We start from the raw sequence: 26,662 nt of genomic DNA on the forward strand, positions 1-26,662 counted from the left end.
AAAACTTACTGGTTAAATTGATAGAGAACTTTATTCTTAGAAAATCAGTGTAAATAAAGTCAATAAAAAATAAATAATAGTGCAAGAAAATAATGTATTCTTTAAAGAACAATACATACCAATATGGAAAATACTAAATTACAATTTTAGACTAATATGAACATCTTCCTGTTACTGGATGAAATTGTAAAAACAAACCAAACTTCTAAAAATAAATAAAATAGCATAATTTATTTTTACATTAAATCAACTGGTCAAAATGTACTAACATCAACCTGAAAATACATCTCAGCCCAGGGGGTTACAGATGAGATAGCATTTTCTAGCATGCTTGATTGTTTTAGATTTCATCAGTGGCCCACATGATTCTTTTAAAGGTTAATCTGCATTTCTGATTTTTGTGCGTACACTAATGCTTTCATACATCCCCATAAAAGGCAATCAAGGGATTCATATCAGGTAATCTAGCTGGCCATAGTTGAGATTCACCTCGACCAATTAAGCAGTTAGGAAATGTTACATTCAGATAATGAATAACAGGGCTATAAAAATAGGCTGGTGCACCATCATGTTGGAAATACTTGTCAGTTATTGTACTAAGTGGAACGTCCTGTAAAAGTATTAATAGCTCATTTTGAAGAAAGTTCAGCATTACCTGTGAATCTACTATTGAAAATGTGAGGTCCGATAAGAACATACCTATTATCCCTCACCAGACATTTAATGAAAAACTGTACTGGAAATTAGTTTCAGTTGTTTCATAAGGATTGTTATGTTTCCAAAAATGTTTGTTTTGTGATTGTTTACACCATCTCACGTAAATGTTACATCATCTGTAAATAACATCAGCAAAGAAAGCACATTATTTTGTAATAACCATTGACAATAATTTAGCTACAGATTGTAATCATCATCTTCAAGACAATGAACTGGTTGAGTTGTAATGGATGAACCTTCATTATGTAATGTCTGCCATATGCTGTTGGGTGGAATCCCGAAATGTGCAGATAGTAGCTTTTAGCAGATATTTTCAATAACTTTTAAAATCAATGTAACTACTTAAATACACATGATGAAATATATGAGATAACATGAATCACAAATGCACACTTAACAAATTAAATAAAATTTTATACTGAAAATTAAGTTCTCAGTAACAAATAACAGCACACTGAAGAGAGATTCTGAATCATAACTACAATAATGTTTAAAAATTTTGTTTGTAGAGCTTTGCTCTCTGAAACATTTCTTATTAAACACAAACTACTTACATTGTACAGCAGTGATTCCCAAACTGTGCACTGTGGCGTCCGGGGGAGCCGCGGCTTCTTCACAGGGATGCTGTGAAATATTGTAAAAGCTACATAATTAATTGAACCAAGATATTTAAAATTATTAATTTAATGTTAATAAAGTATAAAAAATAATGAAGATACACGAGTTTTATTTATTTTTATCTGTTACTTATGAGTAGTCATACTTTTACTTGGGTAGGACGCCATGGAAAAATTTTAATTGAAAAAGGGCACCGTACCTCAGAAAAGTTTGGGAACTACTGTTGTACAGCATTACAGCACCCGTAGTGGGAAATTAATGCACTATAATTAAAAAAATAACATAAAACTGCAGGCAGACAAATATGTATAAGTGTAATTTTTGTTTGTTGTTTCACATGAAACTACAACTAAATAGCTGTTGTTGGTAGATAATTTACATCAATTTTCACAATTAAATTCTCTATCAATTTAACAAATAGGTTTTATTTATTTTATTTATTACACTCCGTTTCATAGAAAATAATGGTAACATAATTCTGGGACTCATTTTTATAAATTTTTCAGGTCAAAAACCATAAGAAACTAAATTCATGGTTTGATGTGTTTATTACCCAATTAACAAAGTTATTGTACGTCAAACATAAAAAACAGGGGATTTTTATCCCAATTTATTGGTTTTCACCAATTTATTTCAGATTTCACAAAATTTAAGAAATCACTAATTCTGCTCCTTAATTAATGTCCTAGAAATTTCAGTACGATCTAATTTCATCCATGTAGTTGAAATCTGAGTGAAGTTTTTCAGTAGATGTAACTTGCAAATGAAGCATTTTTTTTAGGACATACGTTTATATGAATTTTTCCATTATTTTCACAAGTAGAATAGGTTATGAAAGTCCCGGGGGAACTTCATGACATATCCCTTGTATATATTTATATTTTTCTTACTTTTTTTGCCCATATATATATATGAACATTTTATATTTATAATTTACTTTTTCTATGTTTGTGCCCTTGATAGTCGTTGATGAGAATAATTAAGAATACATACTTTATTAGCTTAACCAGATATTATAATAAAACATTTTTCATAATTTATATGATAAAACAGTTTTAATATGGTTTAAGTCGTCTTTGTGATCATTGTCCATCATTTTTCTGTTCTAATCCCAGTGTCAGATCATTTTACTGCTAACAATTTTTTTAGTTAATCAATAAAAAAAAAAATACTTTGTAAAATATATACTTTTTAAATATATAGAATACAAAGTGACCTACACTTTTGTTCAAAACACTTCAAACCACACAACCTCATATAAACAAGTTGCTTTTAAAAGTGTGATTCACTGATTGTAAACACACTTAAAGACTGTGTAGAAGAAGTCAGTACTATAAAATACCTAACACAGATAAAAGCACACTCACTGACAAACACTCACACAAAACATAAAAAAAGTTAAACAAAACAAAATGCAATCATATTAACATATTTAAACAACTACTCAGAGAAAACAGCTCTTTAATTAGAAAAATCTGGTTGCAGTATAACCTTCAGAACAACAAGCAGACAGAACATGTCACCAAACAAACACAATATCCCTGAAGATGAGAGTTGTTTGAAAAGTTTATAGCCTCAACATGAAGATGGCAGCACTTATCAACAAACATTAGGGAATATGTTCGCTCATGCGTTGAAAGGTACTCACTAAAATTTCAGCCATTTTGGATGCTGTTATTGTTTGATAATCGTTTGAGTAAGTCATTGTGAGTGTTCTTGTGAAAATGGAAAAAATCACAAATTAAAATTAACACTGTTTACAGGTTATGATCTGTCTCATCATTTGCTACCATGAAAAGATGGGCAGCTGAATTTAAACATGGTTGTACCAGCTTGGTTGATGATGAGAATTTGGGATGGCTAAAAACTGCAACCACCATGGATATCATCAAAAACGTTCAACAAATGGTACTGATGAATTAAGGTTAGAGAGATAGCAAAGCAAGGCTATGGGATATCGAAAGAATGTGTTTCTCGTACATTAACTGAAGAATTGAATACGCATAAGCTATCCGCACATTGGGTGCCACATTTGCTCACTTTTGACCAAAAACGCATTTGAATGAACATTTCCAAGGCCTTGCTGGAGCAGTTTATGCAAAAAAGGTCAGAATTTTTGCGTCGATTCACAACTGTAGATAAAACATGGATCCACCACTATACCCCTGAGACAAAACAACAGTCAAAATAATGGACTGCAAAGGGCGAACTTGCTCTGAAAAATGGTTCCATCAGCCAGGAAGGTGATGGCAACTGTTTTTTGGTACAGTAATCAAATTTTGTTTATTGATTATCTTCAAAAAGGTAAAAAAATAATGGGACAGTGTTACGCATCATTATTTGATAAGCTGAAGACAGAAATTACAAAGAAACAACCACATTTGAAGAAGAAGAAAGTGGTTTTCTATCAGGACAATGTGCCTGCAATCGACTTGAAAGGAGACTTTGTTGAAAAATAAAACCATATTTGACAGAAAAAATATGTCTTTCTATGTTAGGCACAAAACTTTTCAGACAAGCCTCTCATATATAAAAGACTGCTTCGGTGGACAGTTTTCTGTTCTGGTCAAATGGGACACAGTGCTCTACATCTTCAGATAATTATACAATGAACACTTTAAACACCCTCCATAGCAGCATAGAATCAAATTTGCCAGCCATTTCATAGTCACAAATGAAAAATCTATCAACACTGATAACAAACTTCATATTCTACTTTTACAAAAAAAGGACCACATCTTAACACTGATAATTACATTATTGGATTATACAAACATGCAAATATCCCCTAATTTAACAAACTGCCAGAAGTAACATCAGCTGTTGCCTGACTGAAAACGGCTGAATCACTCAATGATGAAGCTTGCAAAGACAGAAAAGTTTTGAAATAGTTTTTTAAAAACATTTTATAAGGTGTGTTTGAAGTTTTGTGAATTGTATATATAATTTGATTTCCTATAAATATCTGTTATGATTTTGTTATTTACTATTTCAATATTATTCCAAGATAATTGATGCTGTGATTTACAAGGTCTGTAAATAAAGTAATGAGACTAGTTTTTTTGGCAGCCAAAGTGGTAACACTGTAAAGTTACTAGTAAATAAATGATTATATGAACAGCTGATTCATAGTAGATATTAATATTTTTAGTTTATTGTTGCCAAATGAGACGTAAACAAACTTTTAGTGAAAAGACGCTCTGTCATGAGCCCAGGTTTTTAGGTGGTTTAAAGCATTTTCAGATGGCCAGGAATCAGTTGCAGATGATCTAGGCTTTGAAAGACCATGTCAAAAAGTAATGACAGTGTTGAGCGAATCAGAGAGTTGATATGGTACGAATGGCAATTAACTGTTTTAATGATTGCAGAACAATTGAATTTGAACCTTACTATAATCCATCAAATTTTGACCAATCAATCTGACATGAAAAAACTTTTTGTGTAAAATTGGTCCCAAAAAACTTCACTGTTGAAAACAACAGGGTGGAAGTGTGCCACAATCTTCTAGGGCTAATTGAAACTGATATTGAAATTTATTACTGGTGATAAATCTTGGATATTTGTGTACAACCCAGAAACAAAATGCTAGAGCAAGGAGTGGCACACTTACTCACCATGTCCCAAAAAAGCAAAAATGAACAAATCAAAACCAGGCTAATCTGTTTCTTTGATAGTAATGGCATTGTCTGTAGGGAGTTTTTACCTACAGGACAGACTGTAACTCAATATGTTTACCGAGAAATTCTTGAAATACTGCAGAAAAGAGTTGCCTGCATGAGACCAGCCATAAAAGACAACTGGATGCTGCATCATGACAATGCAACTTATCACACTGCACTCTCAATTAATGAATTTGGCAAAGAAAAACATTCCTGTAGTTCAACCATCTTATTCACCTGACTTGAGTCCCTGCAATGTTTTCCTATTCCTGATTTTAAAAAACACCTCAAAGGACACCATTTTGGAACAGTAAAAACATAAAAAGAATGTAACTGACCATCTGATGGATATTCTGGTTTTTGAATTCCAACAGTTTGTGAAGAGTGATAAAACCATTTGAACCATTGTTTGGCCAAGGGAACTATTTCGAAGGTGATAGAGTCCATGTATAATTGGATTGTAAATAAAATGTTTTTCTGAACTTCATATATCATCCTAGTCTCTACTTTATTTACACACCTCGTATATCGTCACAATATTTGTTGCAAAAAAAAAAAAAAAAAGAATCGACTAATGTATTAACTAATTTTTTTTGCTACTGTTTTTTCAGTTCCTTTTCTTGGAGTTGCATTTTTAGTTCATGTACATCTTTCTCATTTTTAGTTACGTTTTTTTTTTTATAAACCACTAACTCTAACTTTTTGTTTGCTTGACAGGTAAGTAAAAAAAGTTAGCAACTTTTTCCTAGTAATTGTACTGTCCAACTTACCCTTCCTTGTATTGGCTCTTAGCTGAGAGACTTCTAAGGTCTATAAGATTTGGTAAAACTTATAAACAAACTTTAATTTGTTTTTACCAAAACTTTCTTACACTGTCCTTATTGAATTCAGCTTACATATCACAATTTTATTCTCAACAAATACATTTTCAGTGGTATTATTTTCAACATTGAATGGTTGTTGATCATTACTCACTTATAATTCTGTAACGTTAGTATTTGGGTAAATTGTAAATTTTTCAAGGTTTGTTAGGATTATAGCCAATTCAGTGGGAGCTAGTATCACAACACTGTATGAACCATATTTTTCAATTGTTTGCATTTTCCTTCATCAGAAATATACACACATGTATATTTTTAATATTAGATGAAATTTAAACCACCAAAACACAGTAAGTAGATAAAACTTTCTATATTAATTCCAAGAATCAATTTTTGCAGGATTCCACATCTTTAGTTGGTGTTTATTTCAATAGTAAACATTAACATGAATTTTTTTTTTTTTAATAAATTTTGAATTTTAAATATGTCATATGTTAACTGATGTCATGTTGGACAACATCTTTCTGAATCGATGAATGAGGGTCTTAACAAAAGTCTCCAATACATCTAATAACTTTGCATCAGTCGTGACAGTTCTTGGTCTACTGGTGCAAGAATGATTCTTTACAGTACCAGTTTCTTCAAATTGCTGTACTGTCTTGATCACAGTTGATTTACTTATCAGTTCCCTGTTTTGAAATTTATTATTAAATAATTCACTGAACTCTATGTTATACTATACCTGTACATCAACAGCAGAGTTATTTTTTGGGTTTCATTTAAAGAAAGCATTGTTATGTGAAGATTTAATATTTAAAAAAACTAAATAAATGAACAAGGAAACTAATAATGAAACTTTCACCAAAAAACAAATTTAAACCAGTAGGACTGCTATTTAATTTTTACTTGCACTATCAATAAGTTGTTATAAATTAACAGCTGATTTACTCTACTAAATTTGCAATATATTTTTTAAGTAAGTATTTCCAGCTGATTTGTTTCATGTACAATAAGTGATAAATATCAACTGATGTTAACTCTGGAAGTTAATTTTTATTTAGAAAATATCAGTTGATATAGCCATTTAATTTGTTGTTGTGTTGTTAATTATTAGTTATTGTTTATTATTATCAATATTATGCACTCTTTAAAGTTCATTATTGTATGCATTATTAATGTAAAATACAATAAAATTGTTCATGCAGCCCATTTTTAATTCATTTTATTGTTGACATGATTTTTCTGTCATTGTAACTGTGAATGCTTGTAACTCGATAACGAAGGCATTAATAAAAAATTGGTTTACACTATTATTTTTCTTGTAAAATTTTAAATCAAAATCATGTGTCATATGTTCATCTTACTGTTTAAAACAATTAAGTTTGGTTCAATAGCAGACAAAAATTAAAAACTCACCATAATGCAAATATTTTTTTTAACTATGTAGAACCCCATTTCTTTCTGCCTGCAAATACATCTCGCATATGCAGTATAAAGAGGTTTCCATACTTAAATATCACCTGGTATTTTTTTTAAATTAATTATTTTAATAACCTTACTCCTGTACCAATATCGCATTATCTGCTGAATTATATATACATTTATATATATATGTTGAGAAAGTGATGTAATCTTATGGAAAAATGAGTTAGTTTTAATTGTTCCTCCATTAAGAAAGTGGCCTCCATTAAGTGTTTTGCATAATTGAATACGATGTTGCATGCTTTTAAACACATGTTATAATGTTTTTTTGAGGAATTGCAGCAACACATCATTCAATTTCTTTCTGCAATGCAGGAATGGTGAGAGGATAAGTTTTGTAAGCAGCATCCTTAAGATATCCCCCAAGAAATCAGGAGACCGAAAGGACACAACCTCCTTCAAAATTAGTTGTCCATAAAAACGCTAATTCATGAAATTCATAGTGTTGTATGAGCCGTAGCATTGTCCTGCTGAAACCATGTGTTCTCTAGTCGGTCTGCAGGTGTAGTGTTTACAGATTGTTACATCATCTGTATATAGCACTCGCTGTTCACTGTGCCATGAAAGAATATCATGAAGATTCATCTACGTGACATTGCCGACCAAATGCCCACTTTTTGTTTGTACAGAGGAGACTCGTGCAGCTGATCTGAATTTTCCATACATCAAATTTGTGAATTCTGAGCATTGATGTATCCATCAAAGTGGAACTATTCAATCAAGTTCTTCCCCCATGTGGCGTTACAGATGACATGAACCACTCACAGAAAGCTCATGAACAACACTGCCGCTTGATGGAGGACTTGTTTGTTGCATCCACACCATTTTTTTCTGTGAAGACATTTTGTATGTGGGCATAACTGGCCCATCTAATGAATTTGGAGGCAATTAATATTCTCTACTGGATTGTGTAACCCATTTTTCCTCAATTAAACCTGCAACAAAAGAAGGAAACATTCTTTCATAATGTTACATCACTTTTTGAATACCTGTAGTTTCTTGCTCACATTTCTTCCTGTTTGCATGTTTTTTTTTTTCAATTTATTGTATTTCCTCTTAATATCTCACCAATCTCAAACCTTTTCCCACTTTGACTATTAAATAATCAACTAACTCCTTTCAAATCTTTTCCTTCTCTTTATTACTTATAGTGTCAGTTTTCTTACTCTTTAAAATGTCTTTTATCAAATGAACTAACTAAAAGAAATCCACTTTCCTCTTTGATCTCGTATTTAATGTTTCTTAACCGTGATGACTTATAGTTACATATAATGAAACATGAATTCAATCACCTGATAACTAAATATGCTCATGATTTTTATGATAAAATTAAAATAATAATATAAGAATTTAACCATATTCTGTTTTAAACAGAGTTTGGAACTTTGGTTGAAATTAAAAATAGTTTTCATTAAAGTTACTTTAAACCACAATTATTCTTATTGATCCCTTAAAATAAGTAATTTAATCTTGACTTACTAAATAGCCTATTCTTTTAATATGTTTAATATTTTTTCTATGTATTATCTTAATAATTAAGTCTTTTTAATAACAACACTAAATTCTAAGTAATGTTGATAGATATAAATAATCATAGTAAACTCTCAATATCTATTTTACTTATTCTAGAACTGTAGCTTGAAATTGGTGTTGTATACATGACAGTAAATACTAATAGTGTTTTTGGCTAGTTTCACATGCCATTTACTCTTAAGTTTTATTTATTTTATTATTATTATTACTACTACTACTACATTGTGTTTTTTTGTTTTTTTTTTAGATAGTAGTTATTATTGTTATTTGGATTATATCACTGCTTGTAATATATATGTTATTCTTGATTTGTCTGGATCCGTTACTTAATAAAAGAGTCAAAAGCAGTTATGTTGAACATACCAATGAAGAGGTTTGTAAAATTAATATGTAATATTGTGTTAAAAATTTGAGTATTTTACTGGGATTGAGTAAAATGATGTATTAATATTAGCAATGTTTTAATTTTGATTAACGTTTTTATTTTGATTATTTTTTCTTATTACCTGCTTTAGTTTTTCTTACAGTTTAGTCTCATGTAGACCAAATTGGCTGTAAACACGTTTGTAAGTAAAACATATTTTAATAAAAAGAGAATTTAAATAACAATTTTTATATGTGAACGAGTTTAGGTTAAGAAATAAAAGAAAAATAGAAAAGAGCATGCCCATAAATTAACAGTAAATAAAAAATCCAAGCATTCAACTGAGGAGTACAGAACACTAAGAACTTTTAACTTTTATATAAGGTAAAGTGTGGTATCACTGTTTCCAAGATGGCTAACACTATCAAAAGTGACAAACACTCTGGCAAACCTTCCATCGACAAAAATCCTAAAAAAATCATGCAAGTTTGACAGATGGTGATAAATGATCGTCATATAACAATTACAGAGATTGGTGATGAAGTAGGAATTTTATTTGGCTCAACACAGTTGATTTTAATGGAAGCACTAGGGATGCACTATGTAGCAGCAAACTTTGTCCCAAAACTCCTCACTCATGAACAGAAGGAATGTGCTAATAATGATCCTGATTTTAGAAAAAATGTAATAACTGAAGATGAAGCATGAGTATGGCTATGACCCTGAGGCATAGTCATCCAATTGGAAAACTAAAAGATCTCTATGGCAAAAGAAAGCCAGACAATCAGGAAGCAATGTGAAGGTCATGCTGAGAGTTTTTTGATTATCAAGGCTGGTTCATCGTGAGTACACTCATTAAAGAAAACCATCAAGACATAATTGTTCTTCATCGGTTAAGAGGTGTTGTTTGAAGCAAAAGACCATAGCTTTGGGAAGGTAGTGATTAGAAAATTCATTACAACTACAGTCCTAGTTCATGCATCATAATTTATCCAGATATCCTTGGCAAAACACAAGTTAAAACAGCTTCAACAATAAAATAAACATAACTAATAAAAATAATAAAATTTAAATGTATTATTAATATATGAATATTTTATATTTCAATATATATACACACAAGTATAAATACAAATAACTGAAAAATGCTTCCAACAATGGGAATTTTGCTTTGGTAAGTGTGTTTGAGTGGGATAGGTCATTAATCTAAACATGCTAGATATTTTTGTTTTAATGAGCCCAGGTCTGATACTTATTGATCACACCTCGAATGTTACATGGTCTGTATGTATATACTGTGTATATTAGTCAGTCTGTATATTATTTCTCCCTGACAACTTTCACCCATTGCACTATCTCAACTCAATATCTGTTTCAAGAATTCCATTTCTTCCACATATTAATTATTTGCTTAGGTTTATTCAGAATTTTTATATCCTATTAAGTATTTTAATTTCTCCTGGAATTTGTTAAAAAATGCTGTCCACAACAATGTTTGTTTGAATTTTTTTACTTTAGGCTTTTTTGAATAAAGCATTGAATAAAGCGTTGATCTAGTTTTATAAAAGTTGCCCAGATTATGTATTATAACATTTTATGTAAAATTATTTAATACTTTAAAAATGTGCAGATGTTTAACAGGTAACCGATTCAATTGTTTGTATAAAGGAAATTAAGAAAAACAGCAATTTTTCTTTACAATTATATGAATGAATTTGTTTTGTGTCTTCCTTAAAGGAAAAATAAAGATGAATGTTTCATAATTTCCACCCCAGCATATAATACCATAATGCAACTTTTAATGAATTTAAGGCACGATAAAGAATAGACATCGTCTGCATGTCATAAAAATTTCTAATGTAGAAGGGTGAATCAAATTTAAACAGCAATTTTGCTATTCTACGCAGCAAGCAGTTGCGAGCTGGATGGCGGAGTGGGAGGTTAATGTTTGGTGTGTTAGAGAGAGGGAACCAGCTTGGTTCTGTCGTCAGTACAGCCATGAATAAGTAAGAGGTTCCATCGTCTATTGCACCATGTATAATTATAAAGTTTTTAACTAATGAAGGCATTAAACCCGTGGAAATTTTAACTCATTTAAAGGTACGGTTTGGGGATGCTACACCGTCCCAGAACCAAATTTATAAATAAGCCAGACAATTTAAGGGTGGGCGAGAAAGTATAGAAAACAAAAGATGATCAACACTCAAGGTAAGTCTCACAACTGAAAACATCCGTGCTGCTCGAGAGCTTAAGGTTCACTGTTCGGAGGCTGGTTCACTGTTGAAGAAATCGTATCAGAAGTGGGTATCAGCTATGGGAGCACTAAATCCATTATCACTGATCATCTTGGCTTTAGAAAAATTAATGCTTGATGGGTTCCAAGGTTGTTGACCATAAATCAAAAACAGGTCAGGTAGGAGATCTGTGAGAGACATCTGAATCAGTTACAGCAAGAAGGGGATGATTTTATGAGGCGCATCATCACATGTGATGAGACATGGGACCATCATTATACTCCAGAGTCAAAAATGGTGAATAAGTAGTGGCGAAGGAAGGATGAGGGCCCAGTGAAGGCCAAAACCCATTTGTCAGCCAGAAAAGTTCTTGCAGTGATTCTTTTGACTTGAGGGGAGTTTTTCTCATTGATTTTCAATCAACAAAATATGAATGCAGCTTAGTATTGCCAGCTGCTACAGTCAAAAAAAGCCACCTACCAAAACAAAAGACAGGATATGCCCATCAGAGACGTCGTCCTTCTCCATGACAATGCTAGGGCGCACACCACGATTTTGACAAGGGATAAATTGGAAAAAATGTACCGGGAAACCCTTAAATACCCTCCTTAGAGTCCAGATTTGTTCCCCCTGTGACAATTTTTTGTTTGCGCCCATCAAAGAATTGCTTGGAGGGGAACGATTCGAAAACAATGAAGACTTCGAGGATTGCATGTGCAATTGGACACAAACCTCAAACCTCAAACATTTTGTTAACAAGGAATATTCAAGCTTCCAAATCGTTGGCAAAAGTGTGTAGATCATGCAGGAAACCATATAGAGAAATGATGAAGGTATGAATTGCATATTAATCAATAAATCTATTTAAAAAAAAATAAATTTGATTCACCCTAATAATAATATATTATATTTTAACTGTGACTGCATTGTATTTATATGACTCTTCCATGATAGCTTCTCATCTGATTACATGGCTAGATATTTGTAAGATTTCAGTTTTTCTAATAGTTTATCATTTCTGTACATTTATGAAATGTTATTGAACTCCCAATTTAAAATATTATTAGATTTTATTCATTCTTTTAAATTAAAATTAATAAAGTTTTAAATGTTCAGCATTGATTATCATTCTATTAATGTTACCTCATTTTTAAATCCTTGTTTATATTTTCACATAATGTTCTGCGTCGTTATTAACATACAACAAATCAAAATCAACTGCAAAACTGCTAACATACTTAGTAAAATTTTAACTGACCCAAGTTTAATAAAAATTGTTATTGGTTTTTTTTACATTAGCAAAAGATCATTATTAAAAATTAATAATTTATCAGTATCAGCTACATTAAGAAATCAATATTATCAGAAACATTAACAAAAATGTCATTGATAATACTGATTCTTGTAGAATTCATGTTATTGTATGCAGGGCACTTGAAAATTTACTTAATTATAATTGCTGTCTGTAACCAAAAAAGAAAGATTTTAAACCAATTAACTGTTGTTTTTTTTTTGTAATTTATGAGTTAGTCAAGTCAGTTTACATAAAAGAATTTTATGGTTTACAAAATCACTTACTAAAAATCAATGAAAATACCTGTTTTCAAGCATAAGTTCTTATTGCATATCACAGAAAATTTAATTTAATTGTACTGTTATTAGAGATTATTTTTACTTTAAAAAATTATTATTTTTTGTGGCATTACTTTCTGTATTATTTTCAAAAATACTGGTAATAAACTAACTGGTCAGAGATATTTAATTATGTATTTGTAAATTGTTTAAAGCATTAGGGTTATTAAACTTAAATTAAGAGCTTCTTGAAAAATTCCATACATATAAATTACCTTATTTTTCAATATAGTTTCCTTGTACAGAAATACATTTTCTCCATTGAATAGGTAGCTTCCTGATCCCGTCATCCAAAAAACAAGATGACTGACCCAACTACCAGTTGTGCACATAATGCTTGACTCACCTTCAAATATTTCTTCTCTTAAAGCTTATTTCAGCATACCATACATGTGGAAATCACATGTCTGGACTGTACAGTTGGTGTTCAAGAGAGTGTCCAATGAATTTTAGTAAGTTTATCATGAGTCTGAGATGCTGTATATGCGACTGTGCTTTATGGAGAAGGAGGATATAACAAATTAGATTGCCAGTGTCTGTTGCGATAAGCAGCCCTGATGTCATCCAACAACTGGCAGAAGTATGTGCCACATTTACCATCCTTCGTTCATGCAGAAAAATCAGCAGCACACCTTTGAGTCCCAAAATACAGTTGCCAAAACTTTTCCAGCTAACAAGCATTTCTTGGCCTTGATCAATGCCACCTCCCCAGTTTTCCTCCTTTCCATACTTGTTCTCTTGCTTTCCAGGATGTGGTGGTGGACCCATTTTTCATCGCAGGTCACAGTGTTATCCAAAAATGTTTCTTCCTGAAAGTGATTCACAAGTCACTAACAGACATCTTTCTAGACATTTTTCAGTGCCTCAATAAGAAGGTGTGGAACCCACCTCTGATGTAATTTCAGTGACAGTTATGCATTTGTCACCTTCCATAAAGTCACGAATGGCCTGAATATTTTCATCATTGATGCTGGTCCACAGATGACGTTTGTGGCTTTTGTTCTCCACTGCATTATGGCCACTTCAAAATTTTTTGGCGACAAAACTTGAGTTTTTGAGAAGGTAGTGTCTCCAACTGTGCCTGGAATTGAATTAAAATTTAGAGGATTCGACACCTTCATTGTTGAGAAATCAGATTAAAATACATTGGACAACAGACAGTAATGCCCCTCTGCTCAGACATTCTGCTATTGATGTGGGAACATGATCTATAGGTATGGCTAGCCGGTTAATCCCCTCCACACATATCCAATTAACTACCCACAGCACCTCAACACATTCACACTCTTCCTCAGTCCGTACGGCAAAATCCCTGTTTATATTTGAATTACCCTCGTAATTGATGGGCTGTAAACAGTGATTGAGTTCTTGTTGAACGCCTTGCTAAAGTGCTCCAAAATGAAAAAGTTTTAAAAAATAAATAAGCCTAACTATTAATAATTATGAAAGTGATACTCTAGTTTAAGACATTTACTGTATTTCATAGTAATAGTGATTATATTTATTTATATCTTGTTCCATAGGATGATGGTAGCAGTGTAGGTCCTGGAGTATCATCTCATGCAATGGGAGTTCGTGGTGGAAATGTGTTAAATAGAGTTGGACATCAGCAGGATAAGTGGAAGAAACAAGTACGAGAACAACGTAGGAATATTTATGATAGACATACTATGCTTAATTAAAAGTTTTTCACCCCTTTTTTACTAATTATACTATAATTTTAATTTGTGGTAATAAATTATTCTTTTTGCTTTGTAGCTATTAATAGACATTTGAAAATGCATGTACATGTATGTATGTTATTAATTCAATTTATAGATATGAACTATTTAATTAGAATAGTTCGAAATCAGATTAAAATCATTTAAAAATGTATATGTATTTAGTTACAAATAATCCTGTAATTTAAATACTTTTGTAATTATTACTTAAAGTAGGTTTAATAAAATTATTATTTTGAGATATTTATGGAGATTGTTATTTTAATAAATATTAAATTAATATTAATAATTTAATAAATATTAATTATTTTGTGTTGTAAAGGGTGTAATATTTACTTTTTTCTATGATGTACATACTGTAAAAATAAAGTACCTAAAATTTCTTCTTGTGTATTATTATTATCCTTAACCTGCTGTTTGTTGTTTTATATACATGTAATTAATTTTTGTATGCTATTACTTAGTGAAATGGACTTATTGAATAATACCTGTTTCAGTTTATATATAACATTAGTTAGGGTTATTCAGTAAAGCTGATATCAATCAAAGTGCATTACTTAGAAGGGCATTACTTTTTATCAAAGAGTTTAAGGAAGCAATTTTAAGACAATCCAAGCAAAAGTATTTTACTTTACTGGAAAAGAACCTGGGTGATGCGGCTTCACAGAACAGCTATAACTGCTGTTAGCATTGCTGTGGCAATGAAAACTTCTTACCCACACTGCTGATAGTGTTTCTACTTATACTGGTATACATAACTTGAGATAACTTTTAGGAAAATACAAGAAAGAGCAAGGTATTGTTTGATAAATTTCCACAAAATCCTAAAAATATTAATAATAAAAGATGTTTAACAAATACAGTTGGAAGAAATTCTTCTGCCATAATGACATCTTTGGCTCATTCATATTCAAAGTCATAGCTAAAAAATAAGAATAGTAATTACATGTAGCATAGTATACTGTAACTATTTATTGTAGTTGTGTAATTATACATGATATAAAAACTGAGCCAACTCAGGGGTTCCTCGGAACCTACCCCATGGCCGAAAAGCACACTTTGCTCGCCATTCCCTTCTACCCAGACGGCACCAACCCCTGAACCCCCCCGCACTGTACGTTACTCTCATAGTTGTGAAAATAATATATTGACAAACAAATTTTCTGTTTTATTTTTTTTTAATTCTTTAGAAAAAAAACATATTTATGTGAAATTTTATCGACCTGCATAATTCGTTTTTATTATTAAAAATGATACCAGTTATTTATAACTAAATCAAATGATTAGCGTACATTAATTTTATGTAACCATATAGTGCGTGCGATAGATGACGGGAATGCTAGTATAAAATATATGAAATTAACAACGGAATGTTGTATTGTAACCCGAATTACGTCGCTGCGTAAAATGTCACCAATGTATGACATCGGGAAATAAGGTTATTTAATTAAAGTTGCAAAATTTGAGAACTCGGTTGAACCATTGGAAGTTTAAGAAAAGAACTTAATAAAAATAAGTTTTCTTTACTGATTCAATACTAACAACAAAGAAAAATTATTTGTCTTGAAGATCAATACAATATTAGTAATGAAGCGTTTAATTTGGATAACATTGAAAGTTCCAAGTTAACTTCAAGTCCTTTAGATTACTTCATATAAGAGATGCAGCATATACTGGTGGGTTTCAATGTATCTACCAAAGAGAGAAACGATGTACTTAATTTTAAAGGGAAAATTTTTTAAGCTTTTTTGGATAAGTGACATTTACACTTTCACTGTTGGGAAATTTTATTTATAATCACCGATATTCTTTAGCAGAATTTACAAAATTTGCTGGAATATTATAATTTTCAAACTATATAAAAATCACTTTTTTTTAAATAAGTGTTAAGAGAATCAAGCTCATCAATGTTTTGTTTCATTATTAAATGTATTGTAATGTATTAAAATATAGATGAACCTTCTACTATGTTTCTTATGCTACTTACATATACTATCTTTTGAACCGATAGTGTAAAAGAATTCTAATTTTTCTTTTAAATGAATTTTTATAAATGCAGTAATTGTAGTGTATTGGTATTATTTGCATTTCATTTCTGGATAAAATTGAATCAAATATTTTGTAAAACTTTTACGTTTGTTTTTTACCGTAGCTTTTAGTAAGAAACTTACGCAAACGTCCCTACTATTGTGAACATACTGGTTTCAGCAAACTCAGTGTAATGAATATAGCCGGTCAATTAAAAGCAACCGACTCGCATATGTGCAACCAAGACTGAAGTAAAAACTTCTGATATGAATAGACTGTGCAGTCTTCAGTAATTCATGTACTTATCCGAGCAGTAATCAAATAGTATTGAAAGTACATGTTGATATAAACTATGGGTGTAAGGAGTAGGAGAAAGTAAAACAAACAAAAATTATAATAACACATACACTTGCATGTGCGCACCTAGACACGAAAACGCACATTTACATACCTTAGATTAGTATGACAGAATTAAATGTACTACATATTTTTGAAGTTAAATATCATTATTGTAAAAATTAACCTTCATCCTACATTAACAGTGTACAATTTTATTAATGTAAGTTGTATTTAATTTTTTTTGTTTTTTCTTTTTTAGAATACATATTTTTTTTTTTTTAGAATTTATTCATTACCTTAAATCTGAAATCATTTCAACCTCTGTGAGCAACGTACGTATGTATAAAAACAAAAATAATTGACATACATGCATATATATAAATGTATTTTTCAGGTACACTGGTGAAGTACACGTTTAAAAGATGTGTGAACATGATATACTTTTAGGAAAGTAGATTAAACAAATAAACAATATTGGATCGTGCCCTACCAAGAACTTGGAAGTTAAATACATTTTGAAATTTCTCAATAAAATATTTAGCATACCTTTTTCGCTAAACTGATTTTACATGTTAAAATATTTTTAATATTTAAGCATTCAAATGTTTATTAACAAATATTTTTAAAAAAAATCATGTTCACTCATCATTTGAACTTGTACTTCACCAGTGTACCAGAAAAATACATTTTTGAAATTTGAGTACTACAATTGTATGCTTTATAAAGATGAAGGTACTGTTTTAAATTACATTGAACAATATAAAAATGACTACTTTTTTTTACAATTATTAATCATCTTGAGCAAATTTTACCGACAATTCGGAGAAAAGTACTGTGTTACTTTCGATCGGTTGGTGAGTGTAAGGGATGAAAATGAATTTTCTTTACAGGTTAATGAGAGAATTTGAATTTTGGTATGAAAAGTTTTGCCTTACGAGAAGAACAGGTATGAAAGGTACAAAAATATCATTTAATTAAATTGGGGTTTCCTTACATGTACGAGGTCTGTAAATAAAATAATGAGACTGGTTCAGAGAAACTTTTTATTTACAATCCACTTCTACATGGATTCTTATCACCTTCTAAATAGTTCCCCTGGGAAGCCACGCAACGCTTCAAATGGTTTTCCTACGTTCAAAGCGGTGTTGGAACTCAAAAATCGGAATATCCTTCAAACGGTCGGTTAAATTGTTTATGTTTTCTATTCTTCCAAAATGGGGTGCTTTGAGGCGTTTTTTAAAAGTCGGGGACAGGAAAAGTTACAGTAGGGCCTCAAGTCAGGTGAATAAGATGGTTGAAGAACTACAGGAATATTTTTCTTTGTCAAAAACTCAATAATTGAGAGTGCAATGTGACAAGGAGCATTGTCATGTGCAGCATCTGGTTGTCTTTGATGCCTGGTATCATGCAGGCGACTCTTTTCCGCAGTCTTTCAAGAATTTCTCGGTAAACATATTGATTTACAGTCTGTCCTGTAGACAAAAAGTCCTTATGGGCAATGCTATTACTATCGAAGAAACAAATTAGCGTGGGTTTGATTTCTGATTTGCTCATTATTCATTTTTTAAGACATGGTGATTTTCAAGCGTGCCACTCCTTGCTCTGGCGTTTTGTTTCTGGGTCGTACTCAAATATAAAAGATTCATTACCAGCAATACCATTTTTTAGAAAATCGAGTTCGGTTTCGATTCGCCTTAGAAGATTGCGTCACACTTCCACCCTATTTTTTTTTTGGCCAACAGTGAGTTTTTTGGGACAAATTTTCCACTAATATTTTTCATGTCCGATTCATTTGTCAAAATTTGATGGACTCTGGTACGTTTCAAATTCAAACGTTCTGCAATCTTTCTGATAGTTAATCGCCGATCGTACCGTGTCGAGTTTGTGATTCGCTCAACATTGTCGTTACTTTTTGACGTTACCGGTCTTCCAGTGTGTGAATCGTCCGCAACTGATTTCCAGCCATCTGAAAATGCTTTAAACCACCCAACAATTTCGGCTCGTGACAGAGCGTCATCTCCATACGTCCTTTTCAATTTTGAAAAAGTTTCAGTAGCATTCTCACCGAGTTTAACACAAAAATTGATCGCACAACGTTGTTCATAATTAGTATCACTCGGTTTTGTAACGCACAACAAAAACTCGTTTCACGGAAAGTTCACGTCTCACGTGGCAACAACAGACTAAAAATATTAATACCTGATATAAATCAGCTGTTCATATAACCATATGTTTACTAGTAACTTTACAGTGGTTGCCACCTTGGCTGCCAAAAAAAAAGAAGTTATTATAATATATATGCCTCCTGTGTATAAAATGTCTGTGGCCCAAAATTCTCAAAAATCATCAAAAAAGGTTAATATATTTGTTAAATAATTTTCACGATATAAAAGAGCGGGCACAAAAACATCAAAATTTGAATGAAATTCTATTTTTTGCAGTTTTCACGGAAAAAGCAACTCATCTGCATGCTTTTTTACCTATACTAGGATCATTATACTTCACCATTAGGGGTAAATGTAATTTTATAATATCATTAAAAAAAAATCCGGTTGTTGGTGCCCCTGCAAGTATTCCATATATCCTATTTATTATTATTTTTTATTCAATTTACTAATGAATCGTCTTTTTTAATTTTTATAATTGTAGTGTTTTTAATATACATTTTTCATATCGCGCATCCATTCAAATTATTTTCCTGCAAGGAAATTTGTTAAAATTAGAAAATAATGATTGTGCCTGTTTAAAGAATTACTCTAGTTATAGATAAATTGAGAAATTCCCCTTCGGGTTTAATCTTATTTTTTTTATTATTTTTTTTCTTGAATTTTTACGGGCATCGACTACTAAGGTCATTAGCCCTCGTCACGTTCTTAGAAAGAAATTACTATCACCATCAGGATCGTCATATGTAAGGGTGTAAAGGGCCCTTACAATTTATTTAAAAGCACAAACTACACGAAACATTAAGACACAAAAGACAAGGACAAACACAACACTTACGGGGTGTAAAGGGCCCCGATATTAAAATTTGAGATAAGGTTCTCAAAAGACCATGAAATTAAAAATACAAGATATCAATACCATTTCCATTTTTCTGCGTGTCTCGTTTATGGTTTGTTTAAGAACCCTCTGGGTAACCAAAACCGCCGTTGAGCAGTATATCAGTCGCGCCAGGGTGCCGTGGCAGTTGACTCCTACTTATAAACAGGCTACAGGTATCCATTGCACTTACCCATAGCCTCGCGCCCTCAGTTTACCCTTGAGGGTCCCCTATGCCATCATTGGACACACCCTGACTCACTGCTCTTGAATGCAGACGAGCCAGGATGGCCTAGGCAAGAGGGCTACCTCCCGTTACTATACATGCCACGCTTCGAGACTCTCATATATAAATCTACATAAAACTACCGCTTAAAGATTCTTTTATCACAGCGTTATTTTCATTTTTATAGACTTTTAAGGAGTCCTCTGGCGTGTAAAAATGCAACTATCTTTTTTTCATTTCCATTATCCAGATCAGCAGTAATATCTTTTCTAAGACAGAACCTCTTTCTGAGGTCCTCATATATGGTACACTCTTCTATTAGATGCTTGACTGTCAGTGTTTTATTACAAACACCGCACATTGGTCTCTCTTCGTCGGTTAACAAATATGCATTTGTTAATCGCGTGTGACCGATTCTAAGTCTGGTCACAGCTACTTGTTCTCGGCGAGTCAACTTAAAGTCGCTTTTCCATTTACATGGAGAAGTTTTAACAGAGTTTAATTTTATATTTAAACTCCTCCATTCAGTATTCCACTTGTTTTTAACTACGTTAGTTAGACAGTTTTTAACATCTGCCACTCTTACAGGAAATGCATCCAAACCATCGCAGACTGTTGCCTTTCTGGCAGCTTTGTCTGCGCTCTCATTACCTGTAATACCAGCATGCCCTGGAGTCCATACAAATACGCATCACTGTCCTCGTTGATTTAAAACGTATAAAATAGACAGGATGTTTGAAATTAGGACTTCCTTAATGTTTTTGTTCCGAATTGCAACAAGTGCACTTAGGGAATCGGAACAAATTAGCACTCTCTCTTCGCAATAATGTTCTGTGAAGCGAAGAAAATTACTCATGATTTAAGCTGTCATAAAATGAATTGTAATCGGCTGGAATGAACAATTTAAGCTGTTGAAAGATGGTTGGACTTTTGTTCGTAATTTATCTTTCTTTCTTTTCCTGTTTAGCCTCCGGTAACTACCGTTTAGATAATACTTCAGAGGATGAATGAGGATGATATGTATGAGTGTAAATAAAATGTAGTCTTGTACATTCTCAGTTTGACCATTCCTGAGATGTGTGATCAATTAATACCCAACCACCAAAGAACACCGGTATCCATGATCTAGTATTCAAATCCGTGTAAAAATAATTGGCTTTACTAGGACTTGAACACTGGAACTCTCGCCTTCCAAATCAGCTGATTTGGGAAGACGCGTTCACCACTGGACCACCCAGGTGGGTTTTCGTAATTTATCTATTCTGCAAGTATAATGCTTTCAAAAACTTTTAATTTTCATCGCCAAATTTGCTGAAATGCCTAGGAAGAGGTTTCCATTCATCATCGTATTTTAATTTATAAAAAATTCCATCAGAACTGTATCTCATAGATCTGATATCAGTTATGTTTGGATCTCCTGCACTACATCCTGGCCTAATAGACAATACATAATTTAATCCTGACCTTTCCCACAAAATTTTTGAATAATTATAATATTCAGCTTTTGACAGATGAAACAAAGCATTAGATAATGCCAAATTTCTATTCTGATATGTGCAACCATCACTAAATAAGATGATGGTTTCACCAGATTTTACACCAATATTTAAAAAAATAAAATTGCAGACAACAAAAGAAAATTCTTGGGAGGTGATACCACCTTCTGATTCATGCCATAAGTAGCAATCCTTTGTTTTGTAACTATAAAATGTAAAATTATGTACAGAGAGTTTCAGTTTGTAATAAAGAGCTGAAACTTTAAGGTTTGGTTCCAGAAGCACTTTTTCTAAATCCATTGTGAACACATTAACCTCATCACTACTCAAATTATCTTGTTCTTTCTCTTTCCTAGCATCCCTTTTATTTTTTATGTAGTTTTTATAATCTTTAGTTGTAATCGAGACTTAGTTGTGTTTATAACTGGTATACAGATGACACTGATCCTTTTTCACAGGTAAATCTAAGCTTTTTCAACATTTGTCGAAACATCTTGAATCTCAAGGGTGTTCTTTCTTGTGAATGGCACACTTCTTTGTATTTGAACAATTCCACCTTTGAGCTCCACATTGTTTCAAAGTATAGTTTCTCAGTATCATGACAGCGACAATGGGATTCCATTTTGGGTAAGTCTTTCAAAAATTCTTCTAGATGATTCTTTTGTTCTATAAATTTCTTCTCATCTGAGTCGCATTTGGAAACCTGGTTTGTGGGCAAAGTTTTGTTTTTTTGAATCCACAATGAGGCTGAAAATTTTCCCAATCCTAAAGTGTTTAAAAACAAAGTTCTACAACTCTTTTTCTTAGTCGTTCAGCTCGTAAGTGAAAATTATAGTATGTTCTTCGATAAACATCATTCCATTTATTTTTCTTATCTGGTGCCAGGTACACATCTACAAAAGTTACGACATTTTCTCTCCCCTGTAGTCAAGATTTGTTCAAAATCGTTCAAAAATTATTTTTCTATCATGTTCTCCAATACTTCCCAATTCAGTTTTGTATTTTCTAAACTCAATTTACAGTTGCAAGATTGTTTCAGTTTTCTTGGAAATTTTTCTTGACTATACTTCCATTTTCCTGAAACATTATCTTTTTTTAAACTTTTATAATAAGTCCTTTCTCTCTACTACTTTTATGCACATTTCTTTTCCAAGAACATAGATGTATGAACAATTAATACAGAATTCTGTGATTCTTCCAGTGTTTCTGAACCATCTTCAAAGTCCAACTTTTCAATATTACAACACATGGCTGATCTTGAACTTCTTGGATATTTGACACTAAATTTTCAATTTCTATATTCTCTGCTAACTGGTTTGTAATTGGTATATCAAAGCAATCCATTAATCTATATCTTTAAAATCATTTTCAGAGAAAATGGCATTATTTTTTGCATAAGTATGATCAAAGACAGCTGTAGAAATATTTAAATCTTCAGAGATTTCCATATGGCATTCATTGGTCAATACAGGATTGTTTAAGGATATCAGAGTTTTGTTACAGTCATTATTAGTAACAGTGACATAAGCTAAATAAGCAGCAGCTGGGTTAAGAATATCATTCAATTCAGTTAATATTTCATCTTCCACACTGTTACTACACACACTGTTTGGGTCTGTCATGCTAGCTGAAATATCTGGAAAATTTTCCCTATCCACAGCAATTCAAATAGGCATGTTACTTATATCTAAATGTTCAATGTTTTCTCTTCCTCTTGTTTCATTTTGAACAGAATTCTCTTCCACTGACTTTTTTTTGCTATTTCAACTAGTTTTTTTACGTTGGTTACTCACATTTAATTGATGATCCATCCTGTAATGGAAGAACATAATAAACTGAAAATTGCAACTGGCAATTAATCTTTTAAATACAATTTTACAGAATATAATAAATATTTGAAAAAAATCTGCTCTGTTTTGTAAAATAGTAAGCTATTAAATCAGTGCCTGTAACTACAGATTTCAAATTATTTGACAGTACTTATGAAACTGATTGATGAATAATTTATGAGGACTTTATTACTGTGACTATGAAACTGTAACTACAATATTACTTTGTTATATTCTCAGCAACAAAGTAAAAATTCGGAAAAAATCAGCAAAAATTCTTAAGATTTAATTCTAAATAAGTCAAAACCTGCTAAGTCTAAGGGGAACCAAGAGAACACTCAAACCCTAGTATATTTAAACACATTTAGAGTATACTATTTTAATGCAAAATATAGTTAAACAAATCAAAATACCTTTTAATAATGTTGTATATTTGTTTGAGATTGTTTAATCATACCAAAATAAACTATAAGAATAATCAAATTTCTTAATTAGGAAAAACATTAACCACCATGTAAAGAACAGTATACCATATACCAGACTTAGCAGTATTGTGCACATTTGAATTTTACAATGAATAAAAATCAGGCTTGAAAAATTCTCCATTGAATTCTCCAACAGGCCGATGAGGCTGCCAAGAGAACTGCAATAAATGGCATCTGAGTACAATCGACATGTGAGAAAGACTTCATGATATCAGTCTGTGTAAAATTGTGGGCTCAGTGGAATAGGTTCTGGCCACTGAATCCTCTCACGTCATTAAAAAACATCCAGGAGAATGTGCTCAAGAAACCTCTTTCCCAGAGCAACAGAAGAGACCAAATCATCTTAACACGACTAAGGATTAGACACACCAGGCTTACCCACACTCACCTACTTGGCTCTCCTCAGATGAACTGTGAGGCTTGCAAGGTCAAATGGTTCATGCACCATCTGCTCTTTGATTGCCTAATCTTTGGAACCATCTGACAAAACTTAGACCTGGGATCAGATATGAAATTTCTACTAAACCAGAAAGATGGTATAAAATGTCTGTTCCAGTTCCTCTCCTACAGTGGAATGAAGAATACAATTTAGTAGGTTTTTATCTGATTTATGAATTTTAGTTTTTATTTTTGTTATTACTTGTCTATGTTTATTCTTTATTGTTCCTGTTACTTTATTGTTTATTTTTGGTGTTTTATGTAACACTACATGATAGTGGTACTTTAGTCGCTAATGACTGTATTTGTTGATGCGACTGTAAATAAAAGCATTAAAAAAAAATCTGGCCTGGAAAAATTCTCCAAAAAACTTTTTGTTATGTTTATGGAGAATTCACCACAGTCAACGAAAACCAGATCGAACTGATGAAAACTGCTTATAAACATTATTTTGACTGTCCCTTGGGAGACAAGTTAAATCCTGGGCTTAACATGTAGCAAGGCATGAAATGTTACATTAAACTAAGCCAGTGGTTAAAAGGAAAAAAAGAGCATTTGCTTTTGGTGTACCTATGATTTGGTACAAGCCTATTAACCATACAATGACTGCTATTTTTGCTGAACAAATCTTACTTGTTTCAATTCAAATAATAAAAGCAGTATTGCATACCCTAATGTTTGTTTAGCTATGAGACTGGTTCTTCATGGTGTTGATTTACAGATTCCAAATGCTCCAACTTCTTGGAAAGAAATTTCTCAATTGATGAATCCTCAACTTCAATAGATATTATACATTTCAGAACAATCATATACTGAACCTCACCTCATCTCATAAGCAGGACTGAGTGACCTAATTCACAACTTATATTTGTCAAAACAACATGCAGAATTCCTAGGTTCATGTCTTAAAGAGTGGAATCTATTAAACAAGGATACTAAAATTTCAGTATATAGAAATTATAGAAAATTCAGTATATAGAAATCAAAACAAAAATTTACTAAAATACTTTAGAAGAGATGGTTTAGTTTGTTCCTGCCATGATGTTAGGGGGCTAACATCTGAACTGGACATTGAATATGTTATTCATGATTGGCGTTCATTTATAGACTCATCAAAAAGAAGCTTAAATGTGGTGTTGTTGCATAACTCAATAAGTTTTCTTTTACACCAGTAGCACATGCTGTAGAATGAAAGAAATAAATGAAAGCATGTCAAAAATTTTAAAAGCTATTAAGCATGATGAACACTAATGGCAAATCACTGCTGATCTAAAAGTGATGGGCTTCTTCTTAGTCTCCAGAGTGGCTTTACAAAATATATGTGTTTCTTGTATTTTTAGGATAGTCAGGCTACAGATAAAGACTATGCATTTAGATTGGCCAAAAAGAAATCAGTTTACTTCAGAAAAAGAAAGTGTTGTCAATATTCCTCCTGTTTTTTTGAAGCAGATCATATTATTTTACCGTCTCTATATGTAATACCATGCCTAATGAAGAATGTTGTAAAAGCATTAGATAAAGATAGAGGCTGCTTTAAATATTTAGCTGAGGTTTTTTTACAATTAAGTGAACCCAAATTAAAAGATGGAATATTCATTGGACCACAAAGAGAAAAATTAATTTTTGAAAATATATTTGACAGCAAACTGAATCATCAACTAGCAGCATGGAAGTTATTCAAAGATGTCATTACTGGGTTTCTTGGAAACAAAACAGCTGAAAACTATGAACGCCTATAAATGAACTCCTAGTCAACCACAAAAATTTAGGCAGCAGAATGTCATTGAAAATTGATTTTCTTATTCTCGTTTGGACTTTTTTCCTTTAAACATGGTTGACATCACCGATGAACAAGAAGAAAGTTTCCATCAAGATATATTGCAGATAGAATAAGGGTGAATCTAAGAAGAGTGACTACTTCTGGATAATAAAAAGAGAAGACTTCATTGAACACCAAAAGAAAATAAGAAAAATAAAATTTAAGATAAAAGTAAATGT

The 26,662-nt window shown here is 31.8% G+C and overlaps 1 protein-coding gene across 1 annotated transcript in view; it reads left to right on the top strand.

Moving 5' to 3' along the window:
• LOC142329047 (uncharacterized protein CG1161) overlaps positions 1-15,164 on the top strand; it is a 29,217-nt gene extending 14,053 nt beyond the window's left edge. Inside the window, exons 4-5 of the mRNA XM_075373316.1 lie at positions 9,078-9,203; positions 14,584-15,164. Of these exons, the coding sequence (XP_075229431.1) occupies positions 9,078-9,203; positions 14,584-14,742 (285 nt within the window). The 3' untranslated portion in view covers positions 14,743-15,164. The remainder of the gene's footprint in view (positions 1-9,077; positions 9,204-14,583) is intronic.
• The last annotated feature ends 11,498 nt before the right edge of the window (positions 15,165-26,662 follow it).

The sequence above is a fragment of the Lycorma delicatula genome, chromosome 8 (assembly GCF_047948215.1).
Source record: "Lycorma delicatula isolate Av1 chromosome 8, ASM4794821v1, whole genome shotgun sequence".
NCBI lineage: Eukaryota > Metazoa > Arthropoda > Insecta > Hemiptera > Fulgoridae > Lycorma > Lycorma delicatula.